The sequence below is a fragment of the Callorhinus ursinus genome, unplaced genomic scaffold (genome assembly GCF_003265705.2).
Source record: "Callorhinus ursinus isolate GAN/ISIS: 27379988/994484 unplaced genomic scaffold, GSC_fseal_2.0 scaffold81, whole genome shotgun sequence".
Lineage (NCBI taxonomy): Eukaryota > Metazoa > Chordata > Mammalia > Carnivora > Otariidae > Callorhinus > Callorhinus ursinus.
In genome coordinates this window covers 4,030,201-4,049,872 of record NW_027397143.1, presented here as the reverse complement: position 1 = coordinate 4,049,872, position 19,672 = coordinate 4,030,201, and the positions used below count along the sequence as shown (strand labels likewise).

Genomic DNA, 19,672 nt, shown 5'->3' with positions numbered 1-19,672 from the left:
ATTCCTATATACTGTGAGTCATTCCCTAGCCCCATCTGAATGACCTCCAGTTTTTTTTTTTTTTTTTTTTTTTTTAACTGGCACTCTCTTCAGGATGCACTTGAAGATGTACGTTTGCTGCTTTGTGTAGATCACTGCTTTGAGGCTTTAGGACTATGGTTTCCCCAAGAATCTTCACATTTCCAAAGTCTTTCTGTGTGATTTTATCTAGCTGAAATACCATAAAAGTTGAAGCTGAAGCCAGAGATCTCATTACCATTATGAGTTGATAGAAAAGGAAATGGAAGATCTGTACAGGCTACATCAACACGCTACATGTTACTTACCCACCACTTGAAGAAAAAAGCCAGCTGTGATTGTATTTACGAATACCTGCAGACCACTCTGTACAATTTTTAAATGTCCAACAATGGAAGGAATAAAAAGTAATTACTAAGCAGCAATTCTTCTAGTGAAGAGGTGCTTCATCATAGTTGGGATTCAAAAATCAACAAAAAGACCCAATTTGACAGACTACTCTAACCTGAGGAGTTTCAAAATACTTGTTTTGTAATAGGGCTTTGAGGAATAACAAAATGCCTATTTGTTCAGTTATTTCTTTATAAGCTAGGACTGAGGTTTTACTACTCCTGAAGAACATTTTCTTCAGGCTTAAGGGAGGCCTAGAGGATCTATACCTGAGACACAGAATATTGTGATGTAGCGTAACATTACAAAGTAGCTTTGTTTATCAGAAAAAGACACTTTCTAAAAGTCAGAAAACCAATGTTTTATTCCTAGAGCTCTGCCATATTTCTAGCGGGTGCCAATGGTCACCTGCCACACACGCACCAGGTTGTCTGTGTAGCCGGCAAACAGAGTCTGCAAGGGAGAAAGGACAATGATAGGTCATGTCAGAGCCACAGAACTCTGCATTTCTAGTAATAAAGATGGCCTTTCTTTTAAGATCCCCAATCTCCTAACCACCAGGTTGTAGGTGGTATATATTCCTAGAGAAGGCAATAGCTGGTATTAAGGATTCATACTTCTGTAAAATGGTTATCTAAGGTGTTAACTGAAGGCAGGTAATCACTGCCTGCTAGATCAATTTTCCTTCCAATTCGGGAACATGTACTTTATTCACTGGCACAGCTAATCTGGTCCTCCCAAATCACCCTGGCTAATTTTGTCATTTTACTTTATGTCAAAGACACACCAAGAGCATAAAGGGAGAGAGAAAAGGTAGAAGCCAAATCACTTAAGGAGAGACCTACTTACCTGGCCATCAGCAGACCAGGCCAGAGAGGTACACTGGGGTGGCTCTGCCTTGCTGCTGGTACTGATAACTTCTTGCTTTAGTTCATCTACAATGATCTTGCCTTCCAAGTCCTGGGGAAGGAGCAAAATCAGGATAAGGAGGGACTCTACTACAGGCATGGGGGGGCAGGTAGAGGTTGAGGATATTGCTGAACAGCCTATAAAATGCACAGAATTGCCTCCTTTCCTCCCCCATCAGAACAATCTAGACCAACGTCAACTGTGCTGAATTTGAGTAAACTGTAATTGGCCATCCCTTTTAGTAGATAAGTATCTGCCACCACTGTAAATCCCAATCTTGGGAAGCTGTTAACTTGCTCTTCCTTGATCTCCACTGACAGCCCCATGGTTAGCTGTTCAGGAAGCTTGAATCCCATCAGTGACATATGAGGAAATCACAACATTGCCAGGGCTCAGAGTACAGCCAGGTGCTATAGCCCACACTCACCCAGATCTTGATGCTGGGGCCCGTGGCAGCACAGAGCCAGTATCGGTTAGGACTGAAGCAAAGGGCATTGATGATGTCCCCACCATCAAGTGTATAAAGGTGCTTGCCTTCGTTGAGATCCCACAGCATGGCTTGGCCATCCTGGGAAGATAAAGGAGTTAGGGCAATATGAAACCTATTCCAGATGTTAATCTCAACAGTCTCAAAATTCTGTCCCTCCCCCCACAAATGTCCCAAAAGCTAAGGGTTCAAATACCAATATTTATCTCTGAAAGCCTTTCCTTTCATGCAGGAAACCTCACCAACCCTACATCTCTGACAACTTCTAAGTAACTACAATCAGTTCTAAGGACTGAAACCTACTAATCAATAGCTTCAAGAAACCAGCTTTACTGAAAACAATTTTTGTTTCAAACAGTATGCCTTATCTATGTTATTTCTAGAAAGCAATCTTAGATTGCTCTCTCGTTATCATAAGTATTCTTTTTAAAACACTGTCCCTCAATAGTAAGGGAAACTCCCAGTTCCTGAATACCTTCCCTCCAGAAGCGCAGAGGGATCCATCTGGAGAGACAGTTACAGTGTTCAGGTAGCCCGTGTGGCCGATGTGATTGGTCTTCAGCTTGCAGTTTGCCAAATTCCATACCTAGGTTTGGGAGGTTGGGGGGTAACAGATGGAGAACCTGGCTCTGAATCCACTGGGGTCAGGAGGGCTCAGGACAAATGAAAAAGGCATGGCACCTTATTTAAAAGCATTCCAGGACAGGGTGGCCATTTTTCATTCTATCAGTAACAAAAAAGTTAAAAAGAATCTGTCTTGGTCACCCAAGGACAATTCAGATTGAAAAAGATAACAAATGTTCTGTGTGTTGCTTTATGGGGGACACTGGGCTTAATTAGCTACTTCAGAGCAAGTATTAAGAACTAATGGCCTGTACTTAGAAGACAGCCATAGTAAAAGCCAACTGAGGAACAGAGCCTTCAAAGTTAGAGCCTACGACCACCTGGGAGGCAGTGGGAGAATATTCTGGCTGGTAAAGGCCCTACACCCTGGTTCCAAGCTCACCTTGACCAGCTTGTCCCAGCCACAGGACACAATAATGGGATTGCTGCTATTGGGTGAAAATCGGACACAAGATACCCACTCCGAATGGCTCTCATCCTGCAGAAGACAGAAATCAGGAGAAACGATCCTGGTTCCCATGAAACCCACCACCCCTTCCCTCAGTTACATGGGAAGTATTCATACCCCCAGAACCCAAATCTTAGTATTAACAAAACCCTTTAGAGTCCAGGCCAGGCTTGAAATCACCACGTACTGCCAAGGATAAGAAGAGTAGGAGAGAATCTTCAACATGTGCTTTCTACATGTGCCTTCACAGTTACCTGGACAGTATATTTGCATACACCCAGAGTATTCCACAACTTGATAGTTTTATCTCGGGAGCCAGAAACAATTTGCCGGTTGTCGGAGGAGAAGGCCACACTCAGCACATCCTTGGTATGTCCTACAAATCTGCGTGTGGTGGTACCCCTGAGGAGGAGGACTTGGTCAGTCTCTAAATGCCGCAAACATCTTTCACATCAGACTATTTCCCTGTCCTTTTCGTCTCACTGGAGCTGCCATTAATCATGAGTCTGGACATGGGTCTGATCACAAAAGGCCCACGGCTGAGCATGTGCCAGAGAATCCCTTCAGAATTGCAGGACATGTCCTCACTCCCGCATGGGGATTGGCTGACAATGTCATCTGTCATCACTGGGATCCTCCATTATGCCTGACCATCCAAAGACTGAGCTCCCAAGCTTACCAGCTTCAAACACTTGCCTACTCCCCCTCCACAGTATATGGCAAAACTGCTCAACCAGCCCACTCCTAACAATTCTGCCTAACTAATTAAAAGCAGCAAGGATGGAAACCAAAGAAACCCAACTATCTTTTCTAGGTACTCTCTTGCCCTACAGTTCCCACAATGAACCTCACTGTCCCTTGGAAACCACCTCCCAACACATGTACATCATTTCTGCCCAGCTTTTTCCCAGTGCCCCAGAGTTAACTGACCAGCTACTTACGTTGTGAGATCCCAAAGACGAAGAGTTCCATCCCAGGAGCCCGAGAGGGCAAATTGGCCATCTGAGGAGATGACCACGTCACTAACAAAGTGGGAATGACCCCGAAGAGCACGCTGCGGGATGCCATAGTTAGTCTCATCCCTCGTCAGCTTCCACATGATGATGGTCTTATCTAGGGGAGGTAAGGGAAAAAACCCAGTGAGGAACCCCATAGCCACTTGCTGATCTACTGGATAATCCAGGATCCCTCAAGTTCATTGGTGGACATAAATCAAATTAAAGACACTCAAAGGCGGAGAACCACAGGCTGGGAGCTGTTATTAGTCAAGGCCAAGTGATTGGCTATTCAAAAACGAGTCAAGTAGAACTAAGTAATGCCATGAAAATTAAATTCAGGGGTACAGAACTTTAGCAGATTTTGGATGCTCTTTTCTAACATTTAGATCAATTCAACATCTTTTTTGAGTCTGATCTGACATCTAAAGCATAAACACTACTGCTTGGGTGTGGGAAGACTAGCTGTGAGATTCTTACAATTGCTGCTGAGGGCTGCCACAAGTGCTTAATTTGGAAAAGTTGCTTTACAAACTACCGGACTGGATGCTTTCAATGAAACATGTTAGACTCAACAAGCTTTCCAATTAAGCGCCAAATATTACCCCAGCCTCAGACTACTTTTAATAGTGTGGGGGCCAACAAAAGGAACAAGAAGCCTCCAAACGCTGCCAAGTTCAGAGAATGAAAAAACCGAGGGCAGGGAAAAAAAAGGCACAGGCCAGCAAGGTGATTGGAGTCACGACTTTCCCTTGGAGTCCATCCACTACCCACTAAGCACAGGGCCGGGCAGAAGCTCAGAAACAGCCTCTGGATCTCAGCACAGGCACTCAGATGGCATGTTGGGATCATCACCGCCCCGCCCGACCCCGCAGGCTTCTGTGCACACTCAGCCACACCTGCGAGAAGGTGGGTAAGAAATAAAAACTCCAACCCTGCAATCCTCCTGCCAGCCACGAGCTAATCTAGGTCTCCTTCTCTGCGGTGGGGATGCCTCAGGGGCTTATCCGGCCTGAGGCCTAGGCCCGGGTCCGCACGCCCCAACTCACACCGGGACGGAGTTTTCCAAGCCGCCAACTCGCGCGCCACTGGCAACGCCAGCGACGCGCGCAACCCACTCATCCTTCAATCCTTTGCCCCGCACCTTAGCCCGTACCTCGAGAGGCGGACAGTATCATGTCCGGGAACTGGGGAGTGGTTGCGATCTGAGTCACCCAGCCATTGTGGCCCTTGAGGGTGCCACGAAGTGTCATCTGCTCAGTCATGGCAGCGGCGAGTGCGGGTGTCGCCGCGGCGACAAGGATGGAATTGGATAGTTCAGAGAGACCAGCTACGCAACTGCTACCGCCGCAGCCCTGCAGAGGAAAAGGGAGAAAAGGAACCCGCCGGAACCGGAAATACCCGCCTGTTCGAGCAAAAATGGCGGCCCCCATAATTCACTCTGTTTAAGATGGCGGCGCCACGTAGGGCAAAGGGCGAGGTGAAAAAACAAAACTTCATGGTTCCCTCGTTACGCAACATAGTTTGGCAGTGCTACACAAAAACATGCTGAAACCAACTCCACCAAGCGTTTAAAAAGGCCCCTCAAACGTCCACTGGGGCATGATGTGTAAGAAGCGGAAGACGGAAGGTACACGGCATATTCCCAGAAGGATCGCCCTGCGCCTTCACCACTGCCCCCACGTGGCACAGCGCGAGCCCCGCCCTTTCCGCTCGGTGCCTCGGAGGGCGACACTGAGGGAGCTTAATTTCGAGGTGAGAACTGTGAGTAACGATAAGCAATATGAAAAATATGGTATTCAGCTTTTAAAGTACACTGCTCAGGTGAACTATTAACCCCTGAGAGATTTCCATCGCAGTGGGCAGCTGCTCCCTCAAGAGGTTTTTGCTCTGAGGGAATTGACTGAGGCACTCCCTGTCCGGAAGGACTTAGCCCAGGCAGAAGTTCCGACAGGAATGGGTTACGGAAAGAAAAACCCGGGAGGAACGAAAAATCGGCCTGTGGGCTGCTTGTCGGCCCCCCAGCTCTCGCCGTGGCAGGAGTGCGGAGAGGCGTCGCAGAAACTAGAAGGAGAGGAAAGGCCTCCGGGTTCTGACTTCTGCGGACTCGGGTCGAAAGCCGGCTCTGAGCCTCACCACCTCACAGAAAGGTCGGCGGGTCTGCGGGTCCGCGGGTCCAGGCGTGCCCCCAAGGAGGTGCCCTCAGACTGGGAAGCAGTGGAACATGGTTCCCGGGCTGCCTACCGGCCTCCCATTTAACCTTATGGTACGTGAATATGTGGTTCTTCCCACTACCGCACATCTTTGATATTAAGAGATGATGCTGGCAGATAGCGCCCTTGTCACATATTTTTTTAAAGGGGGAGAGGCACAGACCAGCGTGATAGCAGTCGCTGTCATCTATGCAAAATAGGGGGGGATTATACATACGTATTTATTTTGTTTGTAACACGTATTAAGTTTCACATTGGGAAACGAGGTTGGAAATAATAGTACCTACGAAAAATGGTAGTTAAGATAGGTTAAAGCGCCCAGAGCAATTCCTGGCAGAGTAAATGCGGGCAAACTTAAGACGGTGAGGTCTTGGTTTTCTTGGAATTTACATTTGATGGGGTGAGTAGAAAGGAGATTGAGAGAGAAACTGGAGCAACGAGAGGAAGGAAAAGTAGGAGACAGCCCTGCGGATATATGGGAGGATAAGGTTCCAGTAAGAGGGACCGAATATGACGGGGGCGGGGCGAGGTGGGGGGCGGGGAAGGAGTCAGTGCCAAAAGTCCTGAGCTGGAGTTTTGGAGCTGCTGAAAACCAAACAGTGGGATGGAGGTGAGGGGCAGTTGACAGGGCCAGCAGGCGTGGGGAAGGACCATGGCTTCTCAGGGGTTGTTGGTCCTATGTTTCAAGGGTCCCAGTTGTGTACCTCACCTGTCTTTTCTCTTTAGCAACACTAAACTCGAACTGGACCCCGACTCACATGTTTTGTTTGTCCTGTGGTCATGAGAGACTCCTACCTTCACCCGCACCAATATCCAGCTCGCTGTTCATAGTTCGGGTCATTTCAAGTACTCTGGGCGGTTGGGACAAACGGAGAGGTGAGAGATTCCACACATCTTCAAGTGGAGATGCCAGCGCACTCCCCTGACTGTTGGCCTGTACATGCAGAGGATTTGCTCTCAATTCAAGAACACACTTCCTTTATCTCCTACCTATACTCTCTAAAGAGATCATTCCTTAGTCATATTTACCCCCTCGAGAAACCTCATTTGGCCCTGTTTTCTTGAATGTTGCCAGGGAGCCCCTGTGAAATCAACATCCCTGAGGTAGGGCCAGGAGTACAGGTTTATTTTGTTTGTTTATTTATCAGAGAGAGGGTACAAGCAGGGGGAGTGGCAGGCAGCGGGAGAAACAGGCTCCGTACTTAGCAAGGAGCCCCATGCGGGATCATGACCTGAGCCAAAGGCCGTCGCTTAACCGACTGAGCCACCCACGCATTCCCAGGAGTACAGGTTTAAAACGAGCCTCCCAGGTGTCTCAGGCCTGCTCTAGAACGCGACTTTTCGGCACCGCCCGGCCTTTTTCCAGAAAGGGGCGGTTCCCAAACTAGCCCCGCCCTCCCCAGGCCCCCTCTGTGCGGACCCCTTCTTCGAGTCCTCCGCTCGGGCTACCGAGACCAGACCGAGATTTCTGTAGCTGTCTTTGGCCTCCCGCAACCCGAGGGCCTCGCCCTACGCGGGCCCCTTACTCTTTGAGACGGTTCTGGCAGCGCCCCCTCCTGTTGGGCCAAGGCAGGAACTCGCGTTTTGCATTGGAGCCCACCAGCACCGATCTGGCAATGCCAGTGGAGAGGGAGAAATGTGATGTAACGGACTTCCGGACGACCGGACCACAGGATTGGGCTTTCCACCTCGGGAGTTTGCCTCCAGTCAGTGCCTAGCCTCCCTTCTCTTGGAGAGGATGCTGGCAAGCCACAAAACCACTGAGGGGCCTTCCTGAATCGAGGGAGGCCTGGTCCTGACCCTCCGGACACTTTGGGTGTAGTTGGGTGCAGGGACGGGGTGCAGCGGCAGCCTTACCCTCTTCAGCCCAAGCTGGAGTTGAGCCCCATACATGCCTGCTTCCCTCTGGGACCCCGCAGCTCCCTGCTAGGCATATGGGCCCACCTGGACTACTCACTCCTCAAGCCTGGCCCCTTCCAGTGGGATGACTTCTCTCCGCTGCGGGATTCATCTTAAGTACACCACGTGCTTCCCATAACAGTCTGCTGCCATTGTAGGCATGGTAGGGCCTCTGGGCCTTTTCATTCCAGGTGTCTTTGATCTGGCCTCTGGGAGGTGGAAACCTGCTGGAGGGCTGCACCTGACCTTGGGAGAAATTGGGGAAAGTTACTCTGCAGAGTCTTCTTTCTGCTCCTAAGGCCACCCCTCTGGTAAGTTCCCCATCCACTTCTGGTCCCATCCCTTGGGCTGCCCGTCCTCTCCCATGTCCCCACTGGTACCACCTTCAGGCCCAGACAAGGTAAACAAAGGAGAGAAATTGGAAATGCTCTTCTAAGGAAGTCTGTCTCTGGGGTGCCTGGGTGGCTCAGTCGTTAAGCATCTGCCTTCAGCTCAGGTCATGATCCCAGCATCCTGGGATCGAGCCCCACATGGGCTTCTCTGCTCATCAGGGAGCTGCTTCTGCTCTAGCTCCCCCTGCTTGTGTTCCCTCTCTTGCCAACTCTGTCAAATAAATTTATAAAATAAAAAAAAGGGAAGTCTTTCTCACCATTCCTTTTCTGCTGGGAATCCCGAAGATCGACACAGCTGGAAGAAGCCCCTCTGGTTTCCCTGCTAGAGGCCTGTGACCTCTTCTAGGAACAGAGGCCTCTATTCCCTCCTGCCAGCATTCAGGAGATGAGACAGGTCTTCCCTTCCATGAGGTGGTGAGGATTATTGTGGGTGATAGGTGAGGGGCTGAGGGAAAGGGGTGTGGCCAAGACCAGAGGGCCTCTGTCAGCTAAAGCAAGTGGCTTCCCTTCATTTTGCTGTTCCTCTGCAGATTCAGTTTGGTTGGCATTGGCATGCCCCATACTCCTTTTGTGGCTACACTGGCTCTCCCATGCTCTTCCAACTGTCAGTTCTCTCCTACACAGAACACACACATTATTCTGCCTGGAAGGCCCACCATATACCACCCTCACTTTTCTTAGTAAATCTAAGCTTCCTTCAGGTCTCAACTCAGGTTGCCACATCAGGGAAACCCTCTTGTGACCCTCAAGTTTAGGTTAGGTTCCTTGTTTCATGCCCTCATGGTGATGGTGTTCGGGGCCTTCACAGCACTTAGTTCAATTTGCCCTTATTTGAATCCCTCAGGGCTTTTCCTCAGTGCCCTGAAGTCAGGGACTGGTCTGTTTGGGCTGCATTTGCTGGTAGAGGGTTTGGTTATGGAAGATTCTAATCTTGGTGACTAGCCTCATAGGCTAAGTACTTAAGGGCAAGTAGTTAAAGGGTGTTTCAGGCAGAGGGATCACCATGGGGAAGAGGTATTGAGTGGTTTGCATGCAGAGGTTTGGGAGATGGTTTCAAATGGGAAGTTAGGATAGAGTGAAACCCAAGGTGATCAGGGAGCCCCTATCGAGGAGTTGACTAGTAAGGAATTTTGTTCTAAAGCCTAGGACTGTCTCTTTAGGATTATCTAATCCCTCTCCTGCCTACACTTGATTTTGCTGACAGTCATTTGTCGTCAGAGTTGAGGGGAGCTTGGAAGAGTAAGACTAGAAAGAAGAGTTTAGAAGCTGGACAGGAGGATCTGTAGGAGGGTCATGAGAGTCCTACAAAAGGAGGCACTGAGGACTTCCTACTGGCCTTATGAGTGAGTCAACATTTCATCTAATCCATATCTCTCCTCCTTACCCCACCTCCTTCACTCCAGTGTCTAGAATTGGGTTCTGATTATAGAAACTTTCAAGATGAGGCCTAAAGAATTAAGCTCAGAAAGGTTGGAAGGAAACATGGGAAGTTCTATTCTTATTGTAGGTTCTGTTCCATTATTCCTGGTGAGAGGTAGGGATGTGATATTAAATCAGTGCCAGGAACAGATGTTAGCAAAAAATCACATATAATTTCTTTATGTCTCTTGATAAATATTTAGTGTCCATCTTAGGCAGAAATCTGAGGTCTAACAGTCCCTTAGAAAGCTGCTAAGGGATTCTGTTGTGTTTTCCCTGGGAGATGGACTGTGGGATTCCCCAGACCCTAGGTGCTTCAGCAGATATGCAGTCAGAGGTTGTGGAAGTGGGCATGACCCAGGCAGGTCTGGGCTGTAGTCCAGGCAGAATTATAAACATGCTAGGAGAAGGCAAGCCTCTAGCTTGTTAAAGGATTTAAAACACCATTAGGTGGTACGGAGAAACAAAAGGTAACTCAAGGTGCCTTTTTTTTTCCAGCTTTTTACCTGGAAGAGAATTTGATAAGAACTAGGGTTGGGAGAATATGTTGAAATGGAACTTTGAGGCTGGCTACTTACCACGAGATAAGAAAGCTGAAGAGGAAACAGTCCTTCCGGCTCATACTTGGGTTAAATAACCAGAGTTTGCTGAGAAATTCCATCCTCTGCTGGAGGGGGAGAGAGAGGATTCTATGTGCTTAGGAAATGCAGACAAAAAGGGGGTGTGACCTCCCAGGATCCTCTTCCAGGTGACCTTTGTCCTTCATTTTTGTGGTGCCCTGCTTGGTACCAAGTAGAATTGTCAATCAGAAGTCTCTGACCAACCGCATCTGAGTCCTTTAGGATGGGGTAAAAGATTAGGAAGGCCTAAGCTATGGAAGAATAAGAATAAGCCCCTCCCTGTTTTTTAAGGCAATTTCTAGCTCATTTTCCTCCTTTGGGAGGGATAGAGGTGGGAAGAAGAGTAGTAACTTAGAGGGCCATTTCCTTCTTTGCTGGTCTACTGTCACATCTTCAACTTCTCACATGCCAAGATGAGCTATTTCCCCCTGCCCAGGGTTCTCACACTGTACCTCTGAGGACTGTGGTTTGTGGGCAAAGACTGTATCATTAAAAGTTAAATTTGTCACCACTTTTAGCTCTCAGTCTCCTCCTTTTCAGCCCTGTTATTCCTAAAACCTCTCACTTCCTCTTTTCTCATTATCACTGCCAGTACAGACTGCTTTCCCTTCTAGGACTCCATGATTTCTTTATCACCCTCTGTCAGGATTTAGGTGTGAGAGGAGAAAGGGAAGAACCCACTTACCTACTTTAATGCTAGGTTTTGCCCCACATCCCATTGTCAAAAAGTCAGGCACCAAATAAAACCTTATTTATTCTCACAATCCTCCTATTTTGAGGCCCCAGCCCTGGCTCTTTTTTGGGAAGAGGGTAAAACTGTTTTTTAGCTACTTCCTATTAGAGTTTTCCTCTATCAGATTTCTCACATGTGATCCACATGAATCACAAGTGGAACTGGTTCAAGACTGTTTTAGTCACATTTTTTTTTTTTAAGATTTTATTTATTTATTTGAGAGAGAGAGAATGAGAGATAGAGAGCACGAGAGGGAAGAGGGTCAGAGGGAGAAGCAGACTCCCTGCCGAGCAGGGAGCCCGATGTAGGACTCGATCCCGGGACTCCAGGATCATGACCTGAGCCGAAGGCAGTCGCTTAACCAACTGAGCCACCCAGGCGCCCTTTTAGTCACATTTTTAAAAAATACAAGAAGGCCTTCTTTTAAATATTTTCTTCTATGCTCCAAAATACCACCTTTAAGCCTACCTCTCTTGATTGAGAAAAGAGAGTTCCCACTTCTTTTTCATCTTCCCTTTGGACTTGCTTCTACTCCTGAGAGTCCTAGAAAGGACCAGAATTCAACCTGCCTTATTTCTATGGAACTGTACAATTCATTGTGATTTGACAGCCACTAGCCATGTATGGCTATTTCAAATTAATTAAAATTAAATACAATTAAAAATTCAGTTCCTGAGTTGGACTAGACACATTTCAAGAGCTCAAGCTCAAGGTAGCTTGAGTGGTACTTACTATATCAAACAGCACAGATTGAGAACACTTCCACTGTTGTAAAGTTCTTTTAGACCTGGTATAGCAGGCTGTCTTATGTCCCCCTATTTGTTATCCTATTTTATCAGTCAGTAAATGTTTGTAATAACTTCACTATTACAGGGTAACTTTCAAGGGGGGGGGGTCAGGGATTGGGGGTAGAGAATAGCATAGAACTACAGGTCCTATAAAGATTTCTGGAGGCATGGCATAGGGGCCAGAGGTTGATGGCCAGTGGCAGAAGAGACCTAGGTTTTAAGGAAGTGCTTTAGGAGCTGATATTATATGTGTGATTCCAGGGCCACGCACACCAACAGGAGCAGACAGGTTCTGGTTTTATAAGTTCTGCATAATACTTAAAAACCAAAGCAAAAAAAATGACCGTCAAAGTGATTGGCTGTGCTGAAACTGATGTTTGCTGAAGTGACTGCCTTACTCATCATTTCTAGATCTTCATTTCATACACTGCTTTATCTGTCATAGTCCTTGTTCTCCCAAATGGCAGTGACAAAGGCAGCTCTGGTTTAAAAAAAGGTCTGCTGACTCTGCCACCTGCCTGCCAAGAGCTGGGAGAAGTAGGAGTCATATCTATGAATCCACTAAGACTGCGTTTAATAAGGTTCTAGCTAGGTGGAGCTATTCTTCCATTGAACACTTTTTAAAACACGTAGGTCAGTCACTGGCTATAGGGCATAAGTAAAGCTGGTAATGGCACATCTGTGGATTTGACCACTTTCCTTGAGTAGAGACCAATGGTTCTCAACCACGGATGATTTTGTTCCTCTCACCCCTCTCCACAAGACATTTGGAAATGTTGGGAGACACTTGTGGTTTTCACAGCTGGTAGGGGGGTTGCTACTTAACATCTGGTGGGTAGAGTCCTGGGATGCTGCTAGGCATCCTACAGTGCACAGGACAGCCCCCTTCCCCCGAAAATAATTATCTTACTCAAAATGTCAATGTGCTGAGGTTGAGAAACAGGTCTAGACTACAGTGTAGATCAGTTCTTAAAGTCCCGACTACTCATGAGGTCCAGGCTCAGTGGGATAATAATTAAGGCTAGCAAGTGTCTATTAAATTGGGAAGGAAAAAAATTAGGAGTCTGGAACTGTGGCCTCCATAAAACTGAAGGGCAGGTATAACGAGTGTATTTGACTGCACTAGAAGGCTAAGAGCTAATGCAACTGGAGATGAGGATTTCAGATGTGTAGCAAGTCTGTTTAAAGATGAGGTCCCACGTACAGCCACAGGAGTAGCGAGGAGCAAGTTTAAACAGTCTGACTTGTGATACAGCAGTCAACAGCTGAACCTAGTAGGGAAAACATTCATTAAACAGATGAGTATCTGGTGAATATGGATATACCAGTTTTTCTCAATGTTTTTGTAACCCATAGCTCTACTTCTCATATTACCTAAAAATCTCACATTTTCCCACCTTCAGTGGTATTTAAAATTTCACAATTAAGTATCATGACTAAAAATCAAAGCAACGGTAATTTTGGAAGGCAAAATTTATTCAGATGATGTGATAACCCAGTCACCGTTAAGCCTTAACTTTTCTTTCCTGGGTGGTGTAGAAGATGTAACAAAACACAAGCTGCTTTAATAATACTCTGGTACTGCTTTCTCCCCAAAGCTGGATATACCCCCTCCCCCCAAAAAAGCTTTTAAGATGTAAAGAGAAAACAGAATAAATTCTTCTCATCTTTTTAGACATTTTATATCCCAATTTCTCTAGAGTCTTTATCTGGAAGTTTCTAGTCAAAACAATCAGACTTTTGAGTTTTACATACTCCTCTTGAAGTTCTTTCAGTGAGGACCAAATATCAGTGAAAACATTCTTTCCAAAAGCTACCACGGGTAGGTTTTAAGAACAACGTCAAGAAGAATCACCCAAAATAGTTCTGGATATTTCATATTTTTTTCTTGAAATAACTTTTATGAATCTAGTCCTTCAAAGATGGCCAAGCAAATTGGACATTTTTAGTATGAGCTTGCTCTGTGTAGCTGGATTTTTGGTAAGTTTTGCTTTTTTTTTTTTTTGCTTAAAGTATTTCAAAACAAGCAGGGATGTTGGTGCTTGCCTTCTGACATTTCACGGTCTATGTGTTTTAAGCTTCAATGCATTAAATTCTGCTGAAAGTTTTAATTTATGAAATTTTAAAGTACAGATTCTCTTTAGGTGGTTTCCAAAATCAGAGGGTTGTTTTGTCATTGGTGTTCCAAAATCAGTTCTGTCCATAAATTCAGCTGAATACAGTTGACAACCAAGGAACCTCAGTATGTAACAGAAAATACTCTCCAACAGCATTCTGAACAGATCTTCAAAAATCAAGGCAAACTGGGATCGAATCTACCGTTTTTCACAAAGGTTAACTGACAGGTGAAGATTTCCAGTAGATTATGGGCCAGATGATGGAAGCTGATGCCTGGTGGTGATTGCTACAGTACATCTTAAACACAGTTTTCTTCAGTTTTTGCCAAAAACCCAGATCTAAAACACTACTGTAATGGATACCCTTATAATATTATAATTTTCCTCCAACTCAGTTCATTTGCTACAGCTTCAAAAATATTGTCTTTAGTGGTCAAGTATTAGGCTTATGAAACCAGTACACTCACAGTTTTTAAAGCCTCTTTTAAACATAAGCAAAGCACATTTTTATCAGTAGATTCTTCTCAACTAAGCAAAGAAGGATGAGCTGATATTTTTTAAAACCTGAAGTTTGATATACTCAGTCATCAATCCAGAGTTAAGACTGCAGAAGTAGATGAAGAAAGTCTGGAATTCCTCAATTTCCTCTCAAAGTTGTGGCGGCACTTGGAATGCAAGGCTTCACAAGTTTGTCCGTTTTTTTCTCCTTTGCAATTAAAAGGGCTATTTAATATTATGCTTTCACAGCCTTTGAAGATTGCTGTTAATATTCCAATACTGTCCAATCTTAAAGCTGCATAGAATTGTGCTTTGCAGAATACTCCACTGTTTTTATAGCATAAATTTAACAGTGTTTGGCATGGTGTCACTGCCCAACATTTTCAGGTAACTCAACTGAAGAAGTTCACCCTATCTTCTGCGTCATAACGTGAATATATACTTGATAAAAGCCTCAAAAAATTTTTCGGCTGCCATCTTTAGCTACCTTAAAGGAGAAAAGAGAAAAAGGAGTACTGATGGTGGAAGCATCTGGTCCCTCTTGGAGAACGATGAGTGATTTTATTGGCGGCAGCTGGGTGGCAGAGCAAATATAGGCATCCAGTTATGCCTGAGCCCCAAGAAGTGAAATCTTTGTTCATTTCCTTTTTATACACCCATCTGCCGCCTAAAACCTGACACCATTTAATGGTGCCCTTGGTCAAATCTATAAATGACCTTACTTTCAGAATCCTCTGATTCTAGCTTGAAGAGTCAAGATGAACTCTAACTCATGGGATGGACAAAATGGAAGATGCAAATAAGTAAGCTTTTCAGAGCTAAAAAGCCTCTTTTTATACAAAATTAAACTTTAAAGAACATTGACCTCCAAACAACGTAACTGTCTTGGATATGCTATAAAAATAGCAGTATAAATAGCACCATACCCACAGTGAACATCTGCAGTTACCCAACCTGTCATACCTCATTAATTATAGGCCTTACTCTGAATGCTGCTTGTTCTATCTTTGTACTCCCACCAGCCAAGGAGTTCTTTCCAACTTTATTTCTTAGGAAATGTTTTTTCTTTTTAACATTACAACACTAAATATAATTTTGTAAACTATAACTCTTCTCCATATCTGCAATGCTAATATAATGTATTTATAATATAAAGGGAGAGAATGCCTTTCCCTCCTATTCCTAAAAATCACTGACTATTCCTTGAGTCTGTGAGTGACAACACTCTACTCAGTCCCTAAAACTAAAAAGCTTGCTTACCTCCAAAGTAGATAAAAAATGTGTTGAATTGGTAGCTGACAAAAATTCACTGTAACCAGAACTGTGTGATGGATAATGCATAATATTAAATAAACCATTATACAAAAAGTTTATTATAATGATAACTATTACTATGAGAGTTTATTCAGTAAAATTCTAAATTATGCTACTGTAATGTTATATGTTGAGCAATGAAAGGCAGTAACAAAACTATGTCATCAATTACTAAAAGTTTATACATACATAAAAAATTTTTACCTCCTTAATGTAATTCCTATGTTTGGCAATACCATCTACCTAAATTCTGGTATATGTTTGAACATAAAAGTTGTATTTTCTTTTAAATATTCTATATTTTGAAAGGGTTTATCCCCAATTTGTTTTACTTGGTTTTGCTATTTATATTTACTGGTATGCTTTATAAGTAAGAGTGTTCTATGGCTTCTCTGGTTGAATAGACCATCTCTTTTCTCCTGTCTAAATTGGCTTTCAATTAAAATTTCAGTTTTGAAATCCTTTCAGAAAATTCTAACAGAGGATTGAAAGGTTACCTTCTTACATCACCTTCAGTATACTAAAACCCAGAAGTACAGGACATAGTTTCTCGGGGCAGCAACCTTTGTTACCCTGGGGAAAGCATGGTGCTAGGGTTTGTGCTTAAAGTCAAGTTCGTTTGATAAAATTAGCAGTGATTTGTAGTGAAGATTTGTGTCCTATGTGTCCACTTACCAGTAACTATAAGTTGGAAGGGTATGATAATAGCTAATGTATGATGTCTTAGGACAGTGTTCTGTTTATGTTTTGACTGCAATCCAGAGTAAGCAATGTTTTACTCTCAGACCAAGTATACACACGTGTACGTAAGACAGTGTTTACCTTAGTATGTTCCATGCACTCTGATGTATTGTCTAATATTAAAATAATGCTGAGCATGACCCATTTATTTTAAGACCCACTAATTGGTCAACCCCCACAATTTGAAAACCACTACTATAGGAGAACATGAGGAAATATTTTATAAACTGTAAAGTACACTGAAATGTGAGCAGCTGCTAATGAATATCCAGGATAAGACTTTTATGGGCCTGAGACATTCTCTCCTTCCTTGGGTACTGCTAGGAGTCACATTCACCTAGGCTTTTGGTAAGGAAGCTGTCATTGAGACAACTCTGTAATAACTCGGCAGTGTATTAACAAAATCAGAACCCAAAGAAAAGAAGACAACTTAGAGGAATATAAAAAAAAAACAGACATTTGCTTAGTGCTTTATGGTTTATAAAATACTTTCACATACATGATCTCTTAATCTTAATTTAGGGGAAAATAAGCTAAGAGGTAGAGACCTGCCCAAGATTAGACAGTAAGTGGCAGAGCCAGGTCATCTGTTCCTAAATCCCTCACTCCTTTCACTGTGATAAAATACCAGGAAAGGAGAGTAATTAGGGCATGAGGCTTCTGATCCATCAAAAAGATGTTTATGTCCTCTGCCTCCCTCTGTAGGGAAAACGGACCCTACTGACGGTGAGGAAGCAACCTCAGACTTTGGGAAGGGCGTGTGTCCAGTTGCACTTAATTTGTCCAGGACTCAAACCTGGCATTTCAGCCTATCAATACCAGTCATGTTTTTTTGTATGTGTTTTTTCTCCAGTCATCTGTTTTGACACTGCTCTGAGTTCCCAAATGTCTATTATCTACAAGTATTATGGCTTTCCATTTCTAATGTGTTAAGGGTCCTGGGATCTTGGTCAGGTACAGACTCAGGACACAACAGAGGGAAATCAAATACTAGGGATATGTCACCTATACTCAGATTGAAAGGGAATAACAGTAGTAAGCTTCTGGTGACTGTTGTGTCTTTGCTTAGCTTCCCCTGGGGAAGCCAGTCAGCCTCAACCAGTTTGTCTCCTTTCTCTACATATGCCCATCTCCATTATTGTGCCCTCATCTCTCACAAAAAGAGGTTCAACTAGCAAGTACCCATCTCTCCCAGCTCCCCTTGTTTTCTCTCCACTCCCTTCAACCCCCCACCCTCTTTACCCCTTGTGCCTCTCACCTTGTACTCCTGCACCACTTCCTCCAATGGCACTACGCTGTGCTGTTTGTGGCTCCTGGATTCTCGGCATACCACACAGATGGCGTCTTTGTCCACCTCACAGAAGAGCTTCAGGGCTTCCTGGTGTTTCGAGCAGATGCCCTGGTCATTCCCCCAGCTTCCTTGATAAGGAGTGGGGCACATTTGGCGAATTATCTGGACCATGTTGGCCAGCTGCAAGATGGGACGAAAGCTGCGACGTGTAAAGCTTTTTCAGCACTGGGGACAGGTGAACTGAGGTGGAGGGGCTGGAGGAGGCAGGTGGGTGTCAGGATACAGCTCTTGGTCGTTCTCATCGTATTCTTCCAGTATCTCCTGGGTAGACGTCAATTCTCAGGTCATGTCTCAAGTCTCCCAGGTAATAGTCCTGGTCTTCCTCCTCCTCTTCCTCCTGGTCCCACACATAGTCCATGTTGTCCCAATTCCTGACGCCACCATCACCAACCCAGAGTTCATCATCTTCTTGGTCCTGGAACACCTCATCAGCATTGCCCGGGTACAAAACCTCTCGAATAGAGTTGTTCCATCCACCGATGGTCCCCTCCACATCGTCGTTCTCGTCCTCCTCCCATTCATCTTCCTCCTCTTCCCTGTCTTCCTCATCTTTGCCCCACAGCTGGGTCACACACCCTCGGCAGAAGTGCCCGCAGCCTATGGACACAGGATCCTTGAAGTAATCCAGGCAGATGGCACAAACAGCTTCCTCCTGAAGGGTCTGCATGGGGTTAGGAGTAGTGGCATAGCCAGCCATTTTAATGCGCAGCCTGTGGGTGTGGATGCCTCAGCTCGGAGCTGAGGAGCTGGGGGACTGCTTTGCGGGCCTCCCTCCAACCTACGCTTGTGACCCAAGGCTATTTTCAACCCTGCTCTTCCTCCTCAGGCCCGCAGAGATGCCTTGCTTCCTTCCCTCAGGCTTTTTCCAGCTCAAAGGCGCGAAAGCCCTCGGTCCAGACTCAGTCGTCCTCTAAGGGCAGCGGGGGCTGAACCAGGCTGCAGCCTCCACTTTCCTTTGAGGCTCAGCTTGCAAACCCAGATCCTGACGTTTCTTGCTTCCCTCCGGGTTTGCCCGACCCAGGTGTCCTCAGGTGTCGACACTACTCACCCAGCCCGAGGCGACAGAAAATGACGTAGGCGCTCTAACCCACACTCGGGAAGGGGTAGACTGAGCCGACGGACGACCACATTCTCTATGATGCCCCAGGGGACGCCACAGCTGGGAGCCCGGCCGGCCATGCAGCCAGCCCGAAGAAAAGACTAAGAATAGGTAGAGGTGGAAAGAGAATCAATTTAAGCCATTGAGTGGCTTACCGCCGCTCCAGTTAGCCAGATACATAAGATCCGGCAGTCAGCTGAGCCAGTACCCAGGAACCGACCCAAAAGAGGGGTAGTGCGGCGGCCAAGCTCGAGCTCTGGTGCACTTCCGGTCCTTCTAGCCGGAGACCTTTGTGGTAAGTAAGAACGTCTTCTCAGAGGCCGCGCTCGGGGGAGGGGGCGTGGGCTGCAAAAACGTAGCGGGGCGGGGCTTGCGGTGGTGTGTAGTTGCTGCGAGGGCAGAGGATCTCGCGTGGGGGCTCGTGTGCCTCCCAAATTTTTCTCCTCAAACCAGTTAACCCTTTTATTTTTATATTTTATTTATTTGAGAGAGAGTGCAAGCCACAGAGTATAAGCAGAGGGAGAGGCAGAAGCAGGCTCCCTGCTCAGCGGGACCCTGGGATCACAACCCGAGCTGAAGGCAGCCACTTAACCGACTGAGCCACCCAGGCGCCCCCA

At 45.7% G+C, this 19,672-nt stretch overlaps 2 protein-coding genes, 1 long non-coding RNA gene and 2 other non-coding genes across 5 annotated transcripts; 1 reads left to right on the top strand and 4 right to left on the bottom strand.

Annotated features, from left to right (window-relative positions):
• Positions 1-744: 744 nt before the first annotated feature.
• On the bottom strand, positions 745-5,252 carry RACK1 (receptor for activated C kinase 1). The gene is made up of 8 exons (XM_025862615.2): positions 5,028-5,252; positions 3,818-3,989; positions 3,131-3,278; positions 2,811-2,906; positions 2,280-2,390; positions 1,745-1,885; positions 1,258-1,368; positions 745-861 (listed from the first exon to the last, which is right to left on the bottom strand). The coding sequence occupies exons 1-8, from the start codon at positions 5,134-5,136 to the stop codon at positions 796-798; spliced, it is 954 nt and encodes a 317-aa protein (XP_025718400.1). The 5' UTR covers positions 5,137-5,252; the 3' UTR covers positions 745-795.
• LOC112816289 (small nucleolar RNA SNORD96 family) lies at positions 3,433-3,511 on the bottom strand. Its single transcript, XR_003206160.1, has one exon. It is a non-coding gene; the product is annotated as a small nucleolar RNA SNORD96 family (small nucleolar RNA).
• On the bottom strand, positions 4,665-4,732 carry LOC112816290 (small nucleolar RNA SNORD95). The gene has a single exon (XR_003206161.1). It is a non-coding gene; the product is annotated as a small nucleolar RNA SNORD95 (small nucleolar RNA).
• A 263-nt stretch (positions 5,253-5,515) lies between the features above and the next one.
• On the top strand, positions 5,516-11,338 carry LOC141371610 (uncharacterized). The gene is made up of 2 exons (XR_012376699.1): positions 5,516-6,137; positions 6,811-11,338. It is a non-coding gene; the product is annotated as an uncharacterized lncRNA (long non-coding RNA).
• Positions 8,095-18,667, bottom strand: TRIM52 (tripartite motif containing 52). Its single transcript, XM_073887568.1, is given in 4 exon segments — positions 8,095-8,229; positions 10,373-10,461; positions 17,864-18,221; positions 18,223-18,667. Coding segments are annotated over 4 exon segments (942 nt in total). The 5' UTR covers positions 18,654-18,667; the 3' UTR covers positions 8,095-8,165.
• Between the last annotated feature and the right edge of the window lie 1,005 nt (positions 18,668-19,672).

Bases quoted from the DNA above. Each gene is read 5' to 3' on its own strand.
- RACK1 (XM_025862615.2), bottom strand. From the start codon at position 5,136: ATGACTGAGCAGATGACACTTCGTGGCACCCTCAAGGGCCACAATGGC. The intron at 3,279-3,817 runs GTAAGTAGCTGG...CCTCCTCCTCAG, and splicing joins CGTCTTTGGGATCTCACAAC to GGGTACCACCACACGCAGAT. The intron at 2,391-2,810 runs GTGAGCTTGGAA...TCCCAAACCTAG, and splicing joins GCTGGGACAAGCTGGTCAAG to GTATGGAATTTGGCAAACTG.